General features: G+C 38.8%; 1 protein-coding gene across 1 annotated transcript in view; it reads left to right on the plus strand.

Moving 5' to 3' along the window:
* The window catches only part of LOC102172692 (phosphatidylinositol phosphatase PTPRQ), a 244157-nt gene that overhangs the window by 138137 nt on the left and 84869 nt on the right, over positions 1–21151 (plus strand). The window contains exon 28 of the mRNA XM_018047601.1: positions 19277–19398. Coding sequence (XP_017903090.1) covers positions 19277–19398 — 122 coding nt within the window. The remainder of the gene's footprint in view (positions 1–19276; positions 19399–21151) is intronic.

Below are 21151 nucleotides of genomic sequence, written 5' to 3' on the forward strand. Positions count from 1 at the left end.
CACTTGGAATAATATTATAAAATGTTCTAAAATGGCTTATGGAGAGCTCATAAAGAAGAGCACTCAAATTGAAGACGCAGGGAACAATGTTAGAATGCAAGCTGAGAATTAAATGGGGTTATTTTCTGAATCTGGATCAACCTCTGTACACTGATGTGAATAAAAGTAACAATATTCAGCCAACCCAAGCAAGCATTTCTTCCTCCCACATACTCTGATCTAGATAATTGAAGCCAAATTGCTTTTCTGCTTAAATCATCTGTATAATAGCTATTGCTCTCTTCTTCACACTGAGTATGCATAGCTACAAACATAAGCACAGAAATTACAAATGGCAGAAATATTTAACTTGAAACATGAAAGTCTTCCAGATTATTTTACTCATCTCTTCCTTCTCTTGATTAAACTTAGACTCAAAAGGGATATTAGTTGTGTGTGGGGGAGGAATAGAGAATGGAAAGTTGTTAAATTTCTCTGCAGTCCACAATAGGTACTTATAATGCTGAGGAAGTGTACAATTTTAAAAGAGTGTGGGTGTGAAATTAGTATGGAATGAAATGGGACTCTCATAATGTGCATCTCCTATAGACCACCAAGACTGGAAACCAGCAAGAAAGGAAAATTCCTGGGGTAGCTCTTAGGTTGTGAAAACCACGGGATACCATACTCATGAGGAATTTTAACTACCCAAACATCTGTTAGGTTAAAAAAAAAAATTCAGGAAAACATGCCTCATCAAAGAAGCTTCCAAGGAATGCAACTTTATGATTTAAAAAGAAGAAAGCCAAATAGAGAGCAAAGCACTCTTTAACATCTTAAAAAATGAGACATTGTTGATGCATTATTATATATTCAATTGTTTTTCTTAATATCTTCTAAATGGTGTAATGAACTTGCAATGTGAATGCTATCATAATAGAGGGAGATATTCTACTTTCTATAAAGAGGCAATTATGGCTGATAAGAAATGTCAGCCATAAATAGGAAAATATAACTCATGACATAAAGAAGCCCAGTTGGTGGCAGTGGGTTTTTACAATAGGCTCTATCCTGTTGCCAGTAGAGGAAGCAAATATAATTTATTCTAGACCTGATGGTTGTACTTCTGAAAAATTAATTAGTTGCTGTCGAAAATCTTTTAAGTTAGTTACCCAAGGCTCCCAAATGTGTAATTCAAGATGACATCTCTCTCCCCTAGACTGTAGATTGAAGTTACTAGTATGAACAGTTAGGTTTCCAGAGGCATCTGGAACCCCATATTACTATTCTTCCTGCCCCACTGCCTGCCTTCTCCTAGATGTTCCCTGTTTCAGTGTATTATACATTGTTCATCTGAGTGTTCAAGTGAGGGATCTAGAAATCATTCTTAATTCTTTTTAGCCATCCCCACTCCTCAGTCCATACCTGAACCAAACTTCCCTTCTAAATATTTCTTGAAATTTTTAGGTTTCTCTGTTAAGGGTCTCTAAATTCATACTGTTAAAATACACCTCATAGATTATTACAAAAAATATCTAAATGGTCTTTCTGTTCTCATTTTCTCTACCCTCCACCTAAACCTAGATTTTGAATATACCTATTTGTTATTTCTCTAAAATCTTTGGTGGTTTTCTGTTTCCTTTTGATATGCTCTATAAGATTACCAAAATCACTGCAGATGGTGGCTGCAGCCATGAAATTAAAAGGTGCTTACTCCTTGGAAGAAAAGTTATGACCAACCTAGACAGCTTATTAAAAAGCAGAGTCATTACTTTGCCAACAAAGGTCCATCTAGTCAAAGCTATGGTTTTTCCAGTAGTCATGTATGGATGTGAGAGTTGGACTATAAAGAAAGCTGAGCACCGAAGAATTGATGCTTGTGAATTGTGTTGAAGGAAGACTCTTGAGAGCCCTCGGACTGCAAGGAGATCCAATCTATCCTAAAGGAAATCAGTCCTGAATATTCATTGGAAGGACTGATGCTAAAGCTGAAACTCCAGTACTTTGGCCACCTGCTGCAGAGTTGACTCATTGGAAAAGACCCTGATGCTTGGAGGGATTGGGGACAGGAGGAGAAGGGGACGACAGAGGATGAGATGGCTGGATGCCATCACTAACTCGATAGACGTGAGTTTAAGTGAACTCCGGGAGTTGGGGATGAACAGGGGGGCCTGGTGTGCTGCGATTCATGGGGTCGCAAAGAGTCAGACACGACTGAGCGACTGAACTGAACTGATAAGATTACCTAAGATTTTTGCTTATATTCCCCACACACCCCTCACTGTTTCCCTGTTGTGCTCCAGAATCTTTGCTGCTCTTTCTTACTGTCCTTCCTGTCCACTTTTGGACACCAAAAGGCCTTTTCTTTATGTTTCATGCCAAATATCTCCTCTGCAAAGCCTTCTGTCAATTCCTCTTTCTACTCCCACCTTCCAAAAGTTATTTCTAAACACTGAACCTATTGCAACATAATTATTTACCTCTCCTGTGGAACTCTGAGCTCCTTAAAGACAGAGCTGATCAGTGATGCTGTCTTACGTATGTTTCTACTCTTTATGCCTACTCAGTATTTAAGACTGAACGAATGTGGCATTTGGACTCAAGGAAGGCATTGACTTTAATGTGAAAGTATTTCAATGTCAAAATTCTCCATTGCAAAGTCATTCATACTCATTTTCTTCAAATTTTCTTTTTGTCAAATTGTCTTTCAAATATTTGCATGGTGCCTGTCAAAATTAAAATTCTCCCAGTCAGTTTCTGTTCATGCGTGACATGTCCAGCTTCTTTTTCACAAACCAGTATATTTTATATTGTTGATATGTGTTTTTTCATTAACATAAGTATGAATTACTGCTTACAGGGAAGAAGTGTGGACATAAATTGAGGATTTCAAACTGTGAAAGAAAATAATTTCTTCATAAGTTTCAGAGTGAATTGAAGTTTTAACAGTACCTAAATAATTAACTGAGATAATAAATTGTTAATGAATTTATGAAGTGAAATATAATAGGTTGATAGTTCATGAAGAAGGCAAAGGAGAACAGTGTCTAAATTTGGGCTGCTAAATATGTTTAGAAAGGATATTTAGGTGAAATCATAGTTTAAAGAACATAATAGTGATTATATAAAATTATTTTTAAGGGGTTCAACTGTATATTTAAAAGAACATTTGTCAGGTTATTAACAGTTTTCCAGAATATAAATAAAAATATTTTGAAATCCTATTACATAAGCATGTAGAATATGTTTTTCAGTAAAATTGCTAAAAATCACTAAAAGGATAAGAATGATTATTATATTTTTTTCTAAATCATCAGTGTTATAGAAAATTTGGTTTATCAAAAGGATAAAAGGAGAAGATGTTTCTCCCAATAATATTTAGCAGTATTTTATCTTTTATTAATGTGATGAATTCTCCTACTTTCTCATCTTAAACTTCAAATCTCATGTTGAATTTATTTTGACTTTTCTGAGAACCTTCTTTCTCTTGGTTCAGAAAGAATTGTGAGGTAAGTTTGATTCTTGGTGATTTCTGGTCATTAGCCTCAGTTTGGGGCTGCCTTAGTGTTAGGCCCTGAGTTAACAGATTTTCAGGTCTCTTTTCTTCTGCATTTATAGAAGAATTAGGGATTTGACTACAGGAAACTCCCATTCCTGAAGAAAGTATAGGATTGCTATGTCTGGTAGGGTAGGGCACGATTTGGTTGGGCCCAGTAACTGAGCTGAGACCCCTTGGCTGGATAGTTAATAGTGACAGCAGTAACTGAGCTTAGCAAGGGTTTACTATGTGCTGGTATTAGTCTGAGAGCTTTATACACATCAGTTTATTCATGAGCCTCATTCATTTCTAAAACAGAGCTTGTGCTCTTAGATCTTGACTAGCAAAGCCTCATGGTGGTGTGAAAGTACTAAGAGGTGGAATATGTTAAGTAGGATTACAAAGGGAAGATAGGTAAGATCATAATTTAAAGGAAATTACAGCATGCACATAAAATTAAGCTATATAATAAAGTATTCAACTCTGTATTTTTTAATTTTTTATTGAAGTATAGTTGGTTTGCAATGTTGCATTAATTTCTGCTATACAAGACACAGAGAGCAGACTTGTGGACACACTAGGGGAAAGAGAGGGTAGGACACATTGAGAGAGTAGCGTTGAAACATATACATCACCCTATGTAAAATTAGATAGCCAGCGGAAATTTGCTGTATGATACAGGGAACTCAAATCTGGTGCTCTGTGACAACCTAGAAGGGTGGGACGGGGTGAGAGGGAGGTTCAAACGGGAGGGGATACATGTATACCTATGGCTGATTCATGTTGATATATGGCAGAAACCAACACAATATTATAAAACAATTATCCAATTAACAATAAATTTTAAAAATGTCTGCTGTACTGCAAAGTGACTCAGTTATGCATGTATGTATATATTCTTTTTCATATTCTTTTCTATTATTTATCATACGATATTTAATATAGTTATCTGTGCTATACAGTAGGACCTTGTCGTTTATCTGTTCTATATATAATGGCTTACATCTGCTCACCCCAACCTCCCACTTCATCCCTCCACCAATCCCCTGCACTTGGTAACCATAAGCCTGTCTATGTCTGTAAATCTGCTTCATAGATAGGTTCATTTGTGCATAGTCTAGATTCCACATATAAGTGATATAGTATAGTATTTGTCTTTCTCTTTCTTGCTTATGTAAGTGTGATACTCTCTAGTTGCATCCATGTTGCTGCAAATGGCATTCATTCATCCTGTTATGGCTGAGTAATATTCTACAGTATACGTGTACCATAGCTTCTTTATCCAGTCATATGTCAGTGGACATTTAGGTTGTTTCCATATCTTGGCTATTGTGAATAGTGCTGCTATGAATATAGTGATGTGTGTATCTTTTTTTTTAATTTTTATTTTTACTTTATTTTACTTTACAAAACTGTATTGGTTTTGCCATACACAGACATGAATCCACCATGGGTGTACATGAGTTCCCAAACATGAACCCCCCTCCCACCTCCCATCCCATATCATCTCTCTGGATCATCCCCGTGCACCAGCCCCAAGCATCCTGTATCCTGCATCAAACATATTTTTGAATTATAGAGTTTTGTCTGTATATGCCCAGGAGTAAGATTGCTGGATCTTATGGCAACTCTGTTTTCAGCTGAGGAACCTCCCTACTCTTCAATGTGGCTTACATTCCCACTAACAGTGTAGAAAGGTTCCCTTTTTTCTACATCCTTTCCAGCATTTTTATTCATAGAGTTTTCAATGACGGCCACACTGACCAGTGTGAGGTGGTACCTCATTGAAGCTTTGATTTGTATTTCTCATTAATTAGTGATATTGAGCATCGTTTCTAATGCTTTTTGGCCATGTGTGTTTCTTCTTTGGAGAAATGTCTATTTAGGTCTTCTGCCCATTTTTCAATTGAGTTATTTGGTTTTCTGTTGCTGAACTGTATGAGCTGCTTATCTATTTTGAAAATTAAGTCCTTGTTGGTCACATTATTTACAAATATGTTCTCCCATTCTGTAGGTTGTTGTTTTGTTTATAATTTCTTTACCATGCAAAAGCTTATACATCTGATGAAACCAATTCTATATTTAATGTCAAAAAATTTTCCCAGGGTGTTAAGCCAGTTAGGTTGTTAAAGCAAGTTTTCTAGAATATAAATAAAAATAATTAAAAGTCTGCATTTGCATGAATAACTGGATGTCTTTCAGCAAGTAACTAAAAACCAAACAGTTAAAGGAAATTTAAAGGATAATCAGTATGTGATATTACTAGCTTTGAAAACCAAATCTAAGAAAGACCTAGAGATACTATGCAAGTTTCTAATTATAATCTACCTGTCTCCATTCTCAAACAAATTGAATGGGACTTGCCCTAGTACACATGACCTCTAACTGTATTTTTGGTTTCTTTTCTCTTTAGTTACACCCTTGGTAGTTATTATACACTGATCATACCCACATGTAATGCATGGGAGAATGAAGCAGCAACACTTTTCTCAGCCCTACCTCTTTGCTGTGGTGATGGCCTTATCTAAATCATTCCAGCTTGTTCCCACATGTAGCTTCAAGGTACCATAGAACGGATGTTGTCTTATATTCTTAAGGAACATGATGACCTCAACTAGTCTAGAAACTTTAGAAATAGAAGGGAGTGATGGTAGGGAGAATTCTCTATGTAGTTCATCCAGAATTAAAATACATGAAAAGTTCTGGAGAAGGGAATGGCAACCCACTCCAGTATTCTTGCCTGTAGAATTTCATGGAGAGGAGAGCCTGGCAGGCTGCAGTCCATCCATGGGTTTGCAAAGAGTTAGACATGACTGAGCGACTAAGCACACCCAAACAGCGTTGGTTGTACAAACTCTCTCAACTCAATGCAGTATATGATATTCAACTCATTAAAATGAGTTCTTCAGGAATAAAAAATAAATAAATAAAATAAAATACATGAAAAGTACCAGCAGCCAGTGTGTGGAGTGTCTGTTGGCTGGATGCACATTCCCATGTTTATCACCAGCTCCCAAGCCCTTCACCTCTAACTACATCCTTAGTCTTCACAGAGGCAATCGTTTAATCCGCCTTTCCATCCTTGTTATCAAGAGTTCTAATCTGAAGGGCCCATGCCACAGCTTTTTCCAGTTGTGCATTGATATTATAGAGCCGTGGCTCTTAAACGTATACCCCAGGCATTAGAATTGTTACGAGGACTTGTTAAAGCATGGAGTGCTGAGCCCTCCCCACATCTGATTCAGTAGGTAAGGGATGTGATCTCAGAATCTGCTTTTCTGACAACTTCCCAGGTAATATTGATGCTGCTATTGTGGAGACCACATTTTGAGAACCACTGTTATGACAGTTGTTTTGTAAACATAATGCAATTCTAGAAAAACTCATATTATCTGATTATAAAAGCAATGGAACTAATATGAGAATATTCTCATTCTTACCTGGCATGGCTATTATTGGAAGTAAGGCTTTTTCGGTATTTTCTATTTTTTTCCCACTTAAGCCAGTGTGAAATGATTCAGAAAATTACTCATTCAGCATCAAAGAAAATAGTCCTACAATGAGGTCTAATACTGTAGGCATCCACGAATCATCCTCAGTACTCATCAGTCTAATAGGTCAGATTCTTACACATGTAATATTTGTCCTTTGTGCTACCATCTTGCTGTTGGGAAATCTAGCTCCTCCTGGAATAAAATCAGTCTTGTAAAATGGTTGGAAATATTTCACACACCAGCAGCAGTGTCTCATACTGGGCAGTGAAATCACTTGGCTCTAGGGAAACATTCATCACCAGGAAGGATAGCCAGCTAGTGCAGTATTGTAACCAGTGGGATATGTCCTGAGATGCTCTTGGCCCACATCAATACGGTCAGTTTCACTGCTGAACTCTTTCAGGGCACTTGATGGCCTGAGTTGTTTAAGATGTAAGGAATCCACCCAAACCACCCCCCAGTGAGATTCCCCTTAGACCTGAGAGGCATGTAAAACTTAAAGCAAATTCTTTCAGGCATTTCAACTTACAGTCTTAGAGGCTGTTGATACTTGTATAAGCTAAGAAAGAATGGGAGTCCTTTATTTGGTGATGACACCAGCTAGGACTCTGGTGGTCCAGTGTACCAAATCCTGAAACTAAAATACCCTGGAGTGAAGGACCTTTAAATAAACTTGAGTTGAACTTAAATTCAAATAGATGTGTGGGTAGTTTGAATCATAATGTGTATGGAACTCAAGATTTTTTGTCTTGTGAGCTGCTGTCATTTATTTATGTATGTTTATTCTTTAGGAAGGTCACTGCAGCATGCATTTAAAACCACAGAGAATTTGCTACATTTTCATCATTAAATTTACAGGGATCTGCTGCAGGCAAAGTTACTAAAAAGCCTTTGAATGTGCTTATTCTGAAAGCACTGTATTAGACACACCAAAACTTGATGGTTCTTAATCAAAGTGGCATAGACTTGGGGGCACTCAAACTTTTATACAAACTAGGCAAAATGATGGTGTATCCAGACTCCCCTTTCAGCTAACACACTTAACAGGGGGACACAGATGGATGGGAAAGGTGACCCTGACCCAGAGAGGACCCACATTCCTGTGCAAGGATAGAAGCATGATAATCAGGAAATGATGGTTGTTAGTTACAGAAAATGCATTATTGTGAAAACCAGGGGGAAAGTGCTTATGAGAGGAAGTGATTGGATTATGGGGAATGAGAGAATAAGGATAGATCATTCCTACTGAGTAAATTGCTGTGATTTATAAGAGAAAGGGTATAGTGATATCTTGGCCCATTACTGACTAGATTCATTTCACAAACAATCCTAAATCAGAATGTGACAGTTTATGGGGAGACAAACAAAGTCTCCCAAAGATGCTTATATATTACTGTTTTTAAACTGGCATATTTTCAACTCCCCATACCTTTATTGCTTTTGGTTGCCTTTATTTTGGTAGTTGACATTCATAATGATAATTCTGTATTCCCCCATAATTTTGTATTATGTAACTCTAATAATAGTTTATTACACACTGGAATAGAAGAGAAAAATAATACTGAATTATTTTATTATGCATTTTTGGAATTTTAATAAGTTCCAAGAGAAAGTTGTCGAAAAGAAACTTGAAAATATTATTTGCTTAAAAGTACACTATAGTATTTGTACAATATTAAAATAATTAGGTGCTCTTCTATAATATGCTTTGAGCATTTTGGTGTTCTAAATATTTCTCTTAAAATATCCATGAATTAATCAGATGTTTATCTTTCAGTGCTCTACACAGATGAAATATATATTCAGTTATATACTATGTGCATATAGTATATTCATATTTAAGTTTAGATAGGTATGTTTATTTTTTATTTCAAAATCAGAAGGTCTTTTCCCATCATATTGCAATTCTTCAAGAATATAGATTAATATAATATGTTCTAAGGGAAATATTTCATGAAAGATTTAACACAGGGAACACTTATGTAACAAAACAGGAAATGTCATCAAGTTTGCTGAAAATGCAAATATTATTAACAGTGATTATTTCTTTAAAAAAAAAAAAAGAAAAAAGACTTTAGGCAAGTTCAAGAATTAAAGCACAGTTCAGCCAGGGGGTAAATGCCTTGCCTTTCTATAATGATTGATTTGTGTACAGAACTTAAAATATTTAGTAGTTCAAGTAGTTAGTGTGTTCCATGAATGATCTCTGAATGTCATTTTCCTCTCAGCTCTGCTTGGGGTAGCAGACACTCCCTGATGAGGGCTTTGATTGCTGGTATTAAAGAATGGATGCAGGGTTGGCATTTTACTATGAAAGACGAGAAGCTGAAGTAAGGCATCACACTGTTTTCTGAGCTGGTCTCCAGACACACTTGCAAGACTAGCTGTAAGTTTCTCTTGGGAAATGTTTTGGATCTGTTCTCATTTGAGACCTCAGAGATCTAAAGTGCAGAGCAAAGACAACACAGACATAGAAGAATTTCCTGAAAATATTTCTAAAAACATGCTACCATCAACTTAATCACAGAAAAAACCTTTGTCAACTTTCTTATCACAGGACATTTTCAGTAAACTGTCCGTGTTATTAGGGCAACAATAATGTACCACCTTGCCTTTCTGCTAGAATGAGTGAGGTTTAACTATAGTCCCGACAGTCACTGAGTTGATATATGTTGTAAAGCTGTAGGAATCAGATTTCTGGAGATAATCTGTCCTCTTGATATAATGACATTTTGTCCATCATCCTGGTAGGAGTGGATATCGAACATCAGAACCTATAGAGGCTTCTTCCAGTTCATGATGTTAGCTTATTAAACTATGGCTTTTGTCTTTCTTGTCTATGAAGGCAGTTCTTACAGAGACTTTAGCCATGGCATTAAAGACCCCGAACAATCTGGCTCCATTTCTTCTCTGACTCTCGTTCTGATTCGCTTGGCTCCAGCCTCACTGGAATCTCTGTTTTTCTGGAACATACCGGGCACAATCCTGTCTCAGAGACTGTGCAGTGGCCATTCTCCTCCCTGTGACACTTTCTTCAAATATCCCCATGCTCTTTCACCTCCTTCACATCTTTGCCTAAATGTCTCAGGTTTAGACAGGCATTGCCTGACCACCATATTTTTTAAAATAGTAACTCCTATCCACTTTCCCATTCCAATTATCCTGATTCATTTTTTGTCATGGTACATATCATACCATGTACATGGTACATACATACTTCCCAACAGTATATAATTTAATTATTTGTTACATATTTAAATTTTTATAATATATATTATTTTTCTCCCTCTCCTGAAATAGAGGTTGCGTGATCTTTGTAATTTTGTTTTCCCTCTAACTGAGACCTCAAAAATGGCTGCCTTGAGTATCAGATCAGTTCAGTCGCTCAGTCATCTCCGACTCTGTGACCCCGTGAACTGCAGCACACCAGGCCTGCTTGTCCATCACCAACTCCCGGAGTTCACTCAGACTCATGTCCATCGAGTCCGTGATGCCATCCAGCCATCTTATCCTCTTTCATCCCTTTGTCCTCCTGCCTTCAGTCTTTCCCAGCATCAGAGTCTTTTCATGAGTCAGCTCTTCACATCAGGTGGCCAAAGTATTGGAGCTTAAGCTTCAGCAACAATCCTTCCAGTGTATCTTCAGGACTGATTTCCTTTAGGATGGACTGGTTGGATCTCCTTGCAGTCCAAGGGACTCTCAAGAGTCTTCTGCAACACCACAGTTCAAAAGCATCAATTCTTTGGTGCTCAGCTTTCTTCACAGTCCAACTCTCACATCCATACATGACTACTGGAAAAACCATAGCTTTGACTATATGGACTTTTGTTGGTAAAGTTGTTTCTGCTTTTTAATATGCTGTCTAGGTTGGTCATAATTTTTCTTCCTAGGAGTGAGCTTCTTTTAATTTCATGGCTGCAGTCACCATCTGCAGTGATTTTGGAGCCCAAGAAAATAAAGTCTGTCACTGTTTCCACTGTTTCCCCATCTATTTGCCATGAAGTGATGGGACTGGATGCCATGATCTTAGTTTCTCTTGTGTGTGTATGTGATGTTACAGTTTTTTAAATTTATTTTTTAATTGAAGGATAATTGCTTTAGAGAATTTTATTGTTTTCTGTCAAACCTCAACATGAATCAGCCATAGGTATACATATATCCCCTCCCTCTTGAACCTCCCTCTCATCTCCCTCCCTATCCCACCCCTCTAGGTTGATACAGAGCCCCTGATCTTAGTTTTTTGAATGTTGAGTTTTAGGCTAATGTTTTCACTCTTCCTCTTTCACCATCAAGAGGCTCTTCAGTTCTTTGCTTTCTGCCATAAGGGTGGTGTCATATGCGTATCTGAGGTTATTGTTATTTCTCCTGGAAATCTTGATTCCAGCTTGTGCTCTATCCAGCCTGGCATTTCCCATGATGTACTCTGAATTTAAGTTAAATAAGCAGGGTGACAATATACATCCTTGATATACACCTTTCCCTATTTGGAACCAGTCCATTGTTCCATGTCCAGTTCTAACTGTTGTTTCTTGACCTGCATAGAGATTTCTCAAGAGGCAGGTAAGGTGGTCTGCTATTCCCATGTATTGAAGAATTTTCCACAGTTGTGATCCACACAAAGGCTTTGGTGTAGTCAATAATGCTGAAGTAGATGTTTTCTGGAATTTTCTTGCCTTTTTTATGATCCAGCAGATGTTGGCAATTTGATCTCTGGTTCCTCTGCCATTTCTAAATCCAGCTTGAACACCTGGAAGTTCTCGGTTCACGTACTGTTGAAGCTTTGAGAATTTTGAGCATTATTTTGCTAGTGTGTGAGATGAATGCAATTGTGCAATAGTTTGAACATTTTTTGGCATTGTCTTTCTTTGGGACTGGAATGAAAGCTGACCCTTTCCAGTCTGGTGGCCACTGCTGAGTTTTCCAAATTTCCTGGCGTACTGCGTGCAGCACTTTCACAGTATCATCTTTTAGGGTTTGAAATAGCTCAGCTGGAATTCCATCACCTTCACTGTATTTGTTCGTAGTGATGCTTCCTAAGGCTCACTTGACTTCACATGCCAGGATGTCTGGCTCTAGATGAGTGATCACACCATCATGGTTATCTGGTTCATGAAGATTTTTTGTACAGTTCTTCTGTGTGTTCTTGCCACCTCTTCTTAATCTCTTCTGCATCTGTTAGGTCCATACAATTTCTGTCCTTTATCGAGCCCATCTTTGCATGAAATGTTCCCTGGTATCTCTAATTTTCTTGAAGAGATCTCTAGTCTTTCCCATTCTGTTCTTTTCCTCTATTTCTTTGCATTGATCGCTGAAGAAGGCTTTCTTATTTCCTTGCTATTCTTTGGAACTCTGCATTCAGATGGATATATCTTTCCTTTTCTCCTTTGCTTTTAGCTTCTCTTCTTTTCTCAGCTGTTTGGTATACCTTGTCAGTATACCATTTTGCCTTTTTGCATTTTTTTTTTCCTTGGGGATGGTCTTGATCACTGCCTCCTGAACAATGTCATGAACCTCCATCCATAGTTCTTCAGGCACTCCATCAGATCTAATCCCCTGAATCTATTTGTCACTTCCATTGTATTTGTCACTTCCACGTAAGGGATTTGATTTAGGTCATACCTGAATGGTCTAGTGGTTTTCTCTACTTTCTTCAATTGAAGTCTGAATTTGGCAATAAGGAGTTCATGATGTAAGCCACAGTCAGCTCCTGGTCTTATTTTTTCTGACTGTATACAGCTTCTCCATTTAAAGCTGCAAAGAATATAATCAATCTGATTTTCGTGTTGACTATCTGGTGATGTCCATGCGTAGAGTCATCTCTTGTGGTGTTGGAGGAGGGTGTTTGCTATGACCAGTATGTTCTCTTGGCAAAACTCTGTTAGCCTTTGCCCTGCTTCATTCTGTACTCCAAGGCCAAACTTGCTTGTTGCTCCAGGTATCTCTTGACTTTCTACTTTTGCATTCCAATCCCCTATGATGGAAGGACATCTTTTTGGGTATTAATTCTAGAAGGTCTTCTAGGTCTTCATAGAACCATTCAACTTCAGCTTCTTCAGCATTAGTGGTTGGGGCATAGACTTGAATTACTAGGATATTGAATAGTTTTCCTCAGAAATGAACAAGGATCATTCTGTCATTTTTGAGACTGCACCAAGTACTGCATCTCAGACTTGTGTTGACTGTGAGGGCTACTCCATTTCTTCGAAGGGATTCTTGCCCACAGTAGTGGATATAATGGTAATCTGAATTAAAGCCACCCATTCCAGTCCATTTTAGTTCATTGATTCCTAAAATGTCGTTGTTCATTCTTGCTGTCTCTTGTTTGACCACTTCCAGTTTGCTTTGTTCGTACAGCATTGGATTTTACTTCCATCACCAGTCACAACCACAACTGGGTGGTGTTTTCACTTTGGCTCTGTCTTTTCATTCTTTCTGGAGATATTTCTCCATTCTTCTCTAGTAGCATACTGAGCACCAACTGACCTGGGAATTCATCTTTCAGTGTTATTTCTTTTTGCCTTTTCATACTGTTCATGGAATTCTCAAGGCAAGAATACTGAAATGGTTAGTCATTCCCTTCTCCAGTGGACCACGTTTTGTCAGAACTCTCCATCATGACCCACCCGTCTTGGGTTGCCCTGCACAGCATGGCTCCTATTTCATTGAATTAGACAAGGCAAAAACTGCAGAACAATTATACGAAATAAATTCTCACACTGTTGAGAAAGTTCTAGGACCCACAACAGATTTCCCAACCTGGGGATCTGGCAAAGAGACTGAGAACGCCCAGGGAAGTTGACTGTGGAGGTCAGTGGGATTTGATTACAGAACTTACAAAGGACAGGGGAAACAGACTCTTGGCGGGCACAAATAAAACCTTGTGCACACCAGGACCCAGGAGAAGGGAGCAGTGGCCCCAGAGGAGACTGACCCAGCCTTGCCTGTGAGTGTCCAGAATTCTCTGGCAGAGGCGTGGGTTGACAGTGGCCTGTGGCAGGGTCAGGGGCACTGAATACAACTAGACCTTTTGAAGGAGGTCCCCATTATCTTCATTACCCCACCATAGTTTGTTCTCAGGTCAAACAACAGGGAGGGAATACAGCCCCACCCATCAACAGAAAATTGGGTTAAAGATTTACTGAGCATGACCCTGCCCATCAGACCAAGATCCAAGTTTCCCTCACGGTCAGTGTCTCACAGCAGGAAGCTTCCCTAAGCCTCTTATCCATCAGAGGGCAGACAGACTGAAAACCACAGTGACAGAAAATTAATCAAACTGAGCACATTGACCACAGCCTCGTCTAACTCAATGAAACTATGAGCCATGCTACCCAAGGACAGGTTATGGTGGAGAGTTCTGACAAAATGTGGTCCACTGGAGAAGAGAATGGCAAACCACTTCAGCATTCTTGCCTTGAGAACCCCTCAACAGTATGAACAGGCCTTCAGGATAGATGTTCAGTACTAGAAGCTCTAAATGTTAGGTCTACAACTACCCTGATCACTTCTGCAGGCTTGGTGTCCTCCTCGTCCTTGGCACGTAGAAGATGTACAATAAATATTCATTGTTTCAATAAATACATAAATATCACCTAAAAACCAACAGAATGTTTGAGCAGAAATAAAAAGTTAGGCTAAAATATTTTCCAGTCTCATACCACTTAAAATATGCAACCTGTCATAATAGTGTTCTTTTCCACAATGGTTCTTACAGAACTAGAGGGCAGGTCTGAGGAAAATATTAATAAAGGGTAAATAATTAAGATATTAATTATTAATGAATAAACACCTTCATAAAGTTTTACTTAGCTTCTGACCGATCCTCTTTTAGTCAAAGGCAGGAGGTAGGCCTTTGAAACCCACTTTTCAAAGCAGGTTTCTCCATGAGGAAAATATATAATGATGATGAGTAACGGAGTACCTGATCCTAAAGCCTGTCCACTCCTCACTTAACAGTTAAATACAGAGAGTCAGAGCTACTATTTGTTAAGCTACTGCTTGTTAAGGTGGGTATGACATTTCTAAGCAATATCTAGGAAGGAAAGAAGTGGCCACTCTTTTTTTCTGAACATGTATTTATTTTTTGGCTGTGCTGTGTCTTCATTCCTTGTGGCTATAAACGGACTCTGTCTAGTTATGGCAGACCAAAGCCCCTCTGAGTTGATGCATAGCTGCTGGCTGGCGGCTCCTCTGGGTGCTGAGTGCCACACGGGCTCTCTGTGCACAGGCTTCAGCAGTTGCAGCACGTGAGCTCAGCAGCTGCCACGTGTGGGCTCAGTAGCCATGGCACGTTAGCCCAGTGGCTCTGCAGAATGTGAGATCCTCCTAGAGCAGGGGCTGAACCCGTGTCCCCTGCACTGGCAGGTGGATTCCCAACCACTGGGCCACCAGGAGAGGCTTGAGGCATCCAAAAGCAATTAGTTATGCTGGTGGCAGAGCCCTCTCATCACTATCATTTGTTACGTCCAGGTATCTAAATGAATTATGCTACAATTTGAGGCAGTGTTCCTAAATCTAGGACCCTAAAATTAGAATATGACTGAAGATCTCAGTATGTGCAGCGTGTGTTCCAGTGCTGAGATTCCATGATCTCTTCTACATTAATCACCAGAGAAATCATGTACCGTATTCTGTCATTAGCACCTCGGCTCATCACACCTTGGAATCCTGGAGCATCCCTTCCTCCCTCTCTCCCCTGAGTGTCATATAGACAGCGTCTCTGAGTCAGTGTTCAGAGTATCGCACAAAATTCAGTAAAGGTACAAGTAGAAGGATATGTTTCTCATCTGCAAAGCATTTTCCCACATATTTCTTATACATCCTCTATAGTAACATCTGAGTACTTCTTTAAACTATGTCAATGCTACTATTAAAAAGTACTTTGTGGACTGAGTTGAGAGATTCCCTGGTGGCCCCAACGGTGAAGAATCCAGGCTGAGCTGGGCACCTAAATTCCAAAACACATAAGACCATTTCTCTTGGAAATGTTCTAAGTACCGAGAACTCATTAATAGTCCAAAGACTGTCATTACTGTGAGCATCCTACATACTTACCTAGTGTTGAAATAAACCTTCTGGCTTTCTTCAGAGCCTGTGAGTCACCTGAGCCAGATATACTTGCCATATTGATACTATCTCAATTTGTAAGGAATTACCCGAAATTTGTTAGCAAACTCTTTTCATCTTGGTCCCATCTCCCTTGTTCTAGACTCCGTTTTCCAGTTGCCAATCCTTGTGAGTATCTCAGGCTTAATGAGTACAGATCCAAATTTAGCATCTCCTGCCAAGGTCTTGGAGAAGGCAATGGCACCCCACTCCAGTACTCTTGCCTGGAAAATCCCATGGACAGAGAAGCTGGTAGGCTGCAGTCCATGGGGTCGCCGAGAGTCGGACACGACTGAGTGACTTCACTTTCACTTTTCACTTTCATGCACTGGAGAAGGAAATGGCAACCCACTCCAGTGTTCTTTCCTGGAGAATCCCAGGGACGGGGGAGCCTGGTGGGCTGCTGTCTGTGGGGTCGCACAGGGTTGGACATGACTGAAGCGACTTAGCAGCAGCAGCCAAGGTCTTATCCCTATCAAAACTAGCATCTGTTCTTGAAGGTGCTGTTGTGAATTCTATCAGCACTCCCCCAGTATTAATACGTGAATTCGCTTTTTGCTACACCCTCTGTCTCACAGCTAGTCAGCCCTTAAGTTCTTTTTATTAAATTTTCTCAGGACTCTGGGTTCATCTCCTCCTTTCTCTACCTACTGGCACTCTTCTTTCAGCTCTTATCAGCTTTTACCTGACATTTTGGAAATAACGTGTCTGAACTCACTGCTTCAGAGTGCTTATCTTTTTCATAGCTGCCTGAGATTTCCTCCTAAGTCATTAGAAAAGTACTTTCCTTCTCAAAACTTTCAGTGACATCCCATTGTTTAAAGAGTGAACTTCTGCCTAACTTAGTTCCCAAATGACTAGTTGGCTTGCTCCCTACCCGACCCCTTCATGAACACTGGTCTTTCTGTGATATCTCTATTCTTTGAATATAAGGATTCTGAAATTTTTTTGCACCGTGGGTTCCTTTGACAGTCTGGTGAAGTGTGTGGACCCCTTCCTAGAGTAATATTTTTCAGTGTATAAAATAATAAACATAAGATTACCATGGAAAGCCATGCTGCAGAAATAAAATTCTATCTGTCTGTGGACCCCGTTGTTTATATCTTTGTGGCTTTGCTTATGACCCTTTTAGCAGAGAAGTGCCCCTGAGCCTGCCCTTCTGATTATTGAGATCCTTCTCATGTTTCAGTTTCTTCAGTCCCCATCTCTGCAACTTTACCTTGCCTCCCTGCCCTTCTGTATTCACCATGGTGTCCTCTGCCCTCTCATAGCAGATTATTTGTATTTCTAATTAGTTCTTATCTTTCCTTTGCCCTTTGTAATAATATTTTGTATTAACTGACAAAAAGGACCAGACTCTAATGGCCTACTTTCACACATTTTGTGCTCAATCACTTGTAACTCTTTTCTAAAGCACTGTGAAATCTGCATATGAAGAGGACACTGAGGTCCAGAAGTTTTGTTTGACCAAGATTATACAGCTTGTTGTTGTTACAAATTTATTTCAGGAAAGGAATATTTTATCTTCTTCTTCATCTTTTCTTCTCAGGATCTAAGGAATGACATTGTTCAGTAATGTTTGTTTATGTGGATTTAAAAATCAGAAGTGCTGGGAAATACTCATCTCCCAATATATAATGCCCCTAGTATTGACGAGGGGCCATACTAGGATAGAGATGTGTACAGCAGTGTTTCTAGGTCAATGTCTATGTCAAACTAACTCTGACTAATTCCTTCTTAACAAACTGAAAACTCTTGTAGTTCCTAGTCATCACAAATTAAAATTTAAACAACTGTTTTCAGCAATCAATTACTTAAAATGTTATTCCTTATTCTGCACTCCTGATGAAAAGACAATAATATTAAAAGTAGGACAAATTAAAGAATCTGTTTGGAATCAAAATGAATTCAGGAAATATTTATATTCATAATGATAAGATCAGTTGTATAACCTATTTCCTATGTTATCCCCTCAGTGAAGACAAACCAATCCAATTTACATTTGTAAGAAAATACATTTTAAATATAATTCACTTGTTCAAGTTGCATTTTTCTGTAGTCAAATACATTCCTGCAAGTTTCTTAAAACAACATTATTAGGCTATTTAAAAATAAAACTATTCAAATAGATTTATTTTAGCAATTAGTAATGCCAGAAAAACTGAAGAGGAACTAAGCCTCTTGATGAAAGTGAAAGAGGAGAGTGAAAAAGTTGGCTTAAAGCTCAACATTCAGAAAACAAAGATCATGGCATCTGGCCCCATCACTTCATGGGAAATAGATGGGGAAACAGTAGAAACAGTGTCAGACTTTATTTTTGGGGGCTCCAAAATCACTGCAGATGGTGACTGCAGCCATGAAATTAAAAGATGCTTACTCCTTGGAAGAAAAGTTATGAGCAACCTAGATAGCATGTTCAAAAGCAGAGACATTACTTTGCCAACTAAGGTCCGTCTAGTCAAGGCTATGGTTTTTCCTGTGGTCATGTATGGATGTGAGAGTTGGACTCTGAAGAAGGCTGAGCGCCGAAGAATTGATGCTTTTGAACTGTGGTGTTGGAGAAGACTCTTGAGGGTCCCTTGGACTGCAAGGAGATCCAACCAGTCCATCCTAAAGGAGATCAGTCCTGGGATGTCTTTGGAAGGAATGATGCTAAAGCTGAAACTCTGGTACTTTGGCCACCTCATGTGAAGAGTTGACTCATTGGAAAAGACTTTGATGCTGGGAGGGATTGGGGGCAGGAGAAGAAGGGGCGACAGAGGATGAGATGGCTGGATGGCGTCACTGACTTGATGGACGTGAGTCTGAGTAAACTCTGGGAGTTGGTGATGGACAGGGAGGCCTGGCATGCTGTGATTCATGGGGTCGCAAAGAGTCGGACACAACTGAGCGACTGAACTGAACTGAATGCTTTCTTTTCAAAATGTTGTTTTGAGATTAAAAATCATGTATATACGATGAGTAATTTCTCATGTGGAAGTTCTTCATGTATAGTAATTATTTTTAAAGGAATTACATCTTTTGATTTGGCAATGCCTTTTAGTATGCTGTGAACTATAATTCATTACCATCATCCTTCTTATGGTCTTTTCTGTCATCATACTGTGGCAAATACTAGTTTAAATGTAGAAAGGTAACTGAATTTTTTCTATTTTCATAGCTCCAGATGGTCCTCCTGAAAATGTGCATGTAGTAGCAACATCACCTTTTAGCCTCAACATCAGCTGGAGTGAACCTGCTGTCATTACTGGACCAACCTTCTATTTGATAGACGTCAAATCAGTAAGGCCTGTCTTGTCTTCTGTGGAAGGTAGTTTAGAGCATGATTAGGAATACAGGTTTTGCAACCAGACTGAATTTTACTCTCAGCTCTGTTAGACTTAAGCAGCTTCCTTTACTGTTTATGTTTGTGTCCACATCTGTAAAATAAAGATAGATAATACTACCTAGGGTACAGCATTTCTGTGAAGACTAAGTTAGTCAACATACATAAAGAACTTGAAATATTGCCTGATACCTAGTAAATATTCAAGAAGTGCAAACAAAATATTGTCATCATAGTTATTGTTATTTATCTTCAGGGTATAGATGATACAGATAAATGAGGTTGAGTTGAGTTTAAGTTGACAGTAATATATCAGTTTAAAATACAGTGAAAAAGAACTTAAAATACAAAAGAACGGCCAAGGCATTAGGAGACATAGCTCTAAAATAAGACACTATCAGGCTTAACTTTGAAAATGCTTGACGCAGAACATGGAAAGGTAGTGGAAATATAAGTGTAAAAAGTTAGCTTCATTCAAGAAAAAGCAAGTAGTTTAGGCGTCCTTAGTGGAACATTTGAAAACAAAAGGCCTGAGAGATGAGGCTCGACTCGGGGGCCGACTTGCAATCTACTGTGGAGTGTGGGTCGTGATAAGTTCAGTGGGGTGCCAATTGTGGAAATAAAGCAGTACTGGGATACAGATTTCTATTTTACAGAATCAGTATGATCACACTGTAAAGCATAGTTTTAGACCAGTCCTGGGGGTATAAAATTAAAGGAGTCAGGAAACCATAAGAGTAAAACTGGGCAAGAAAAGAAAAGGAAATGAGTGAGGGTAACAGAATAAAAAAAATAATTTAAATCTGCAGGATCTGGAGGAAAAAAAAAACCCGTGGATGGGGAGTGAAAATAAAAATCAAGGGTGACTTTTTAAGATATATGATTTGGAAACTTGTGAGGAGGAATGGATTTGTAGAGGAAAGGCATGGATTCAGAACTAGATGTGCTAAGATGCCTGGGCGTCCCCAGGTGAAGACAGCTCATTGGCAGGATCATTCATGGATCTGTAGCTCAGGAGAGGAAGCTTATATTTCCAGATTTGGGAAGCGCTGGTATTTAGATGACGGATGAAATAATATGAATAGATGAGATTAATGATGAAACATTTAGGGTAAGAAACTCTTCTGTAAGGACTAACCGGAAGAAAGTGTCCTGGGGAATACAAACATTTGAGTGAAAGGCACCTGAAAACACTGAATTGGAGTAGCCATCCAGACCGTAGGAAATGCAAGCATGGCAGTCAGGCCTCTTGCCTACAGCAGGGTGCTCCACAGTGTGACTAATGCAGAGTTGCTAAGCTAGGGTTAGAACTGGAAATTTCTCCTGGCATCCTGCTTGGGTTTTACTGGAGCTGATGAGCAGTCCCTTCTGGTGGCGTCTGAGGCATTAAATTCGGTAATCCATGGTGAATTCTCCTCCCCCCTTCCTGTATTTATTCATCTCTTCTTTAACTTTCATGCTTTTCTATTTTATATTATTTCTTAAGTGGAAATAATTCTATCTCAAAAGACCTGTCATGATTAAAGCAAAACTTAAAGGATTATTGGTACATTTTTTTCTCCCAGTCAGTCTTAAGTTTATGATCCTCCTTTTCTAGAGCATATTTGTGAAGACTTTTAGTTCATAATTAGCCAAAAACAATCAATATGAATGACAAATGCTCTGGGAATATCATTAAAAGCAAGCTGCAAAATGTTAACACTGTGCTCT

Source organism: Capra hircus, chromosome 5 (genome assembly GCF_001704415.2).
Source record: "Capra hircus breed San Clemente chromosome 5, ASM170441v1, whole genome shotgun sequence".
NCBI lineage: Eukaryota > Metazoa > Chordata > Mammalia > Artiodactyla > Bovidae > Capra > Capra hircus.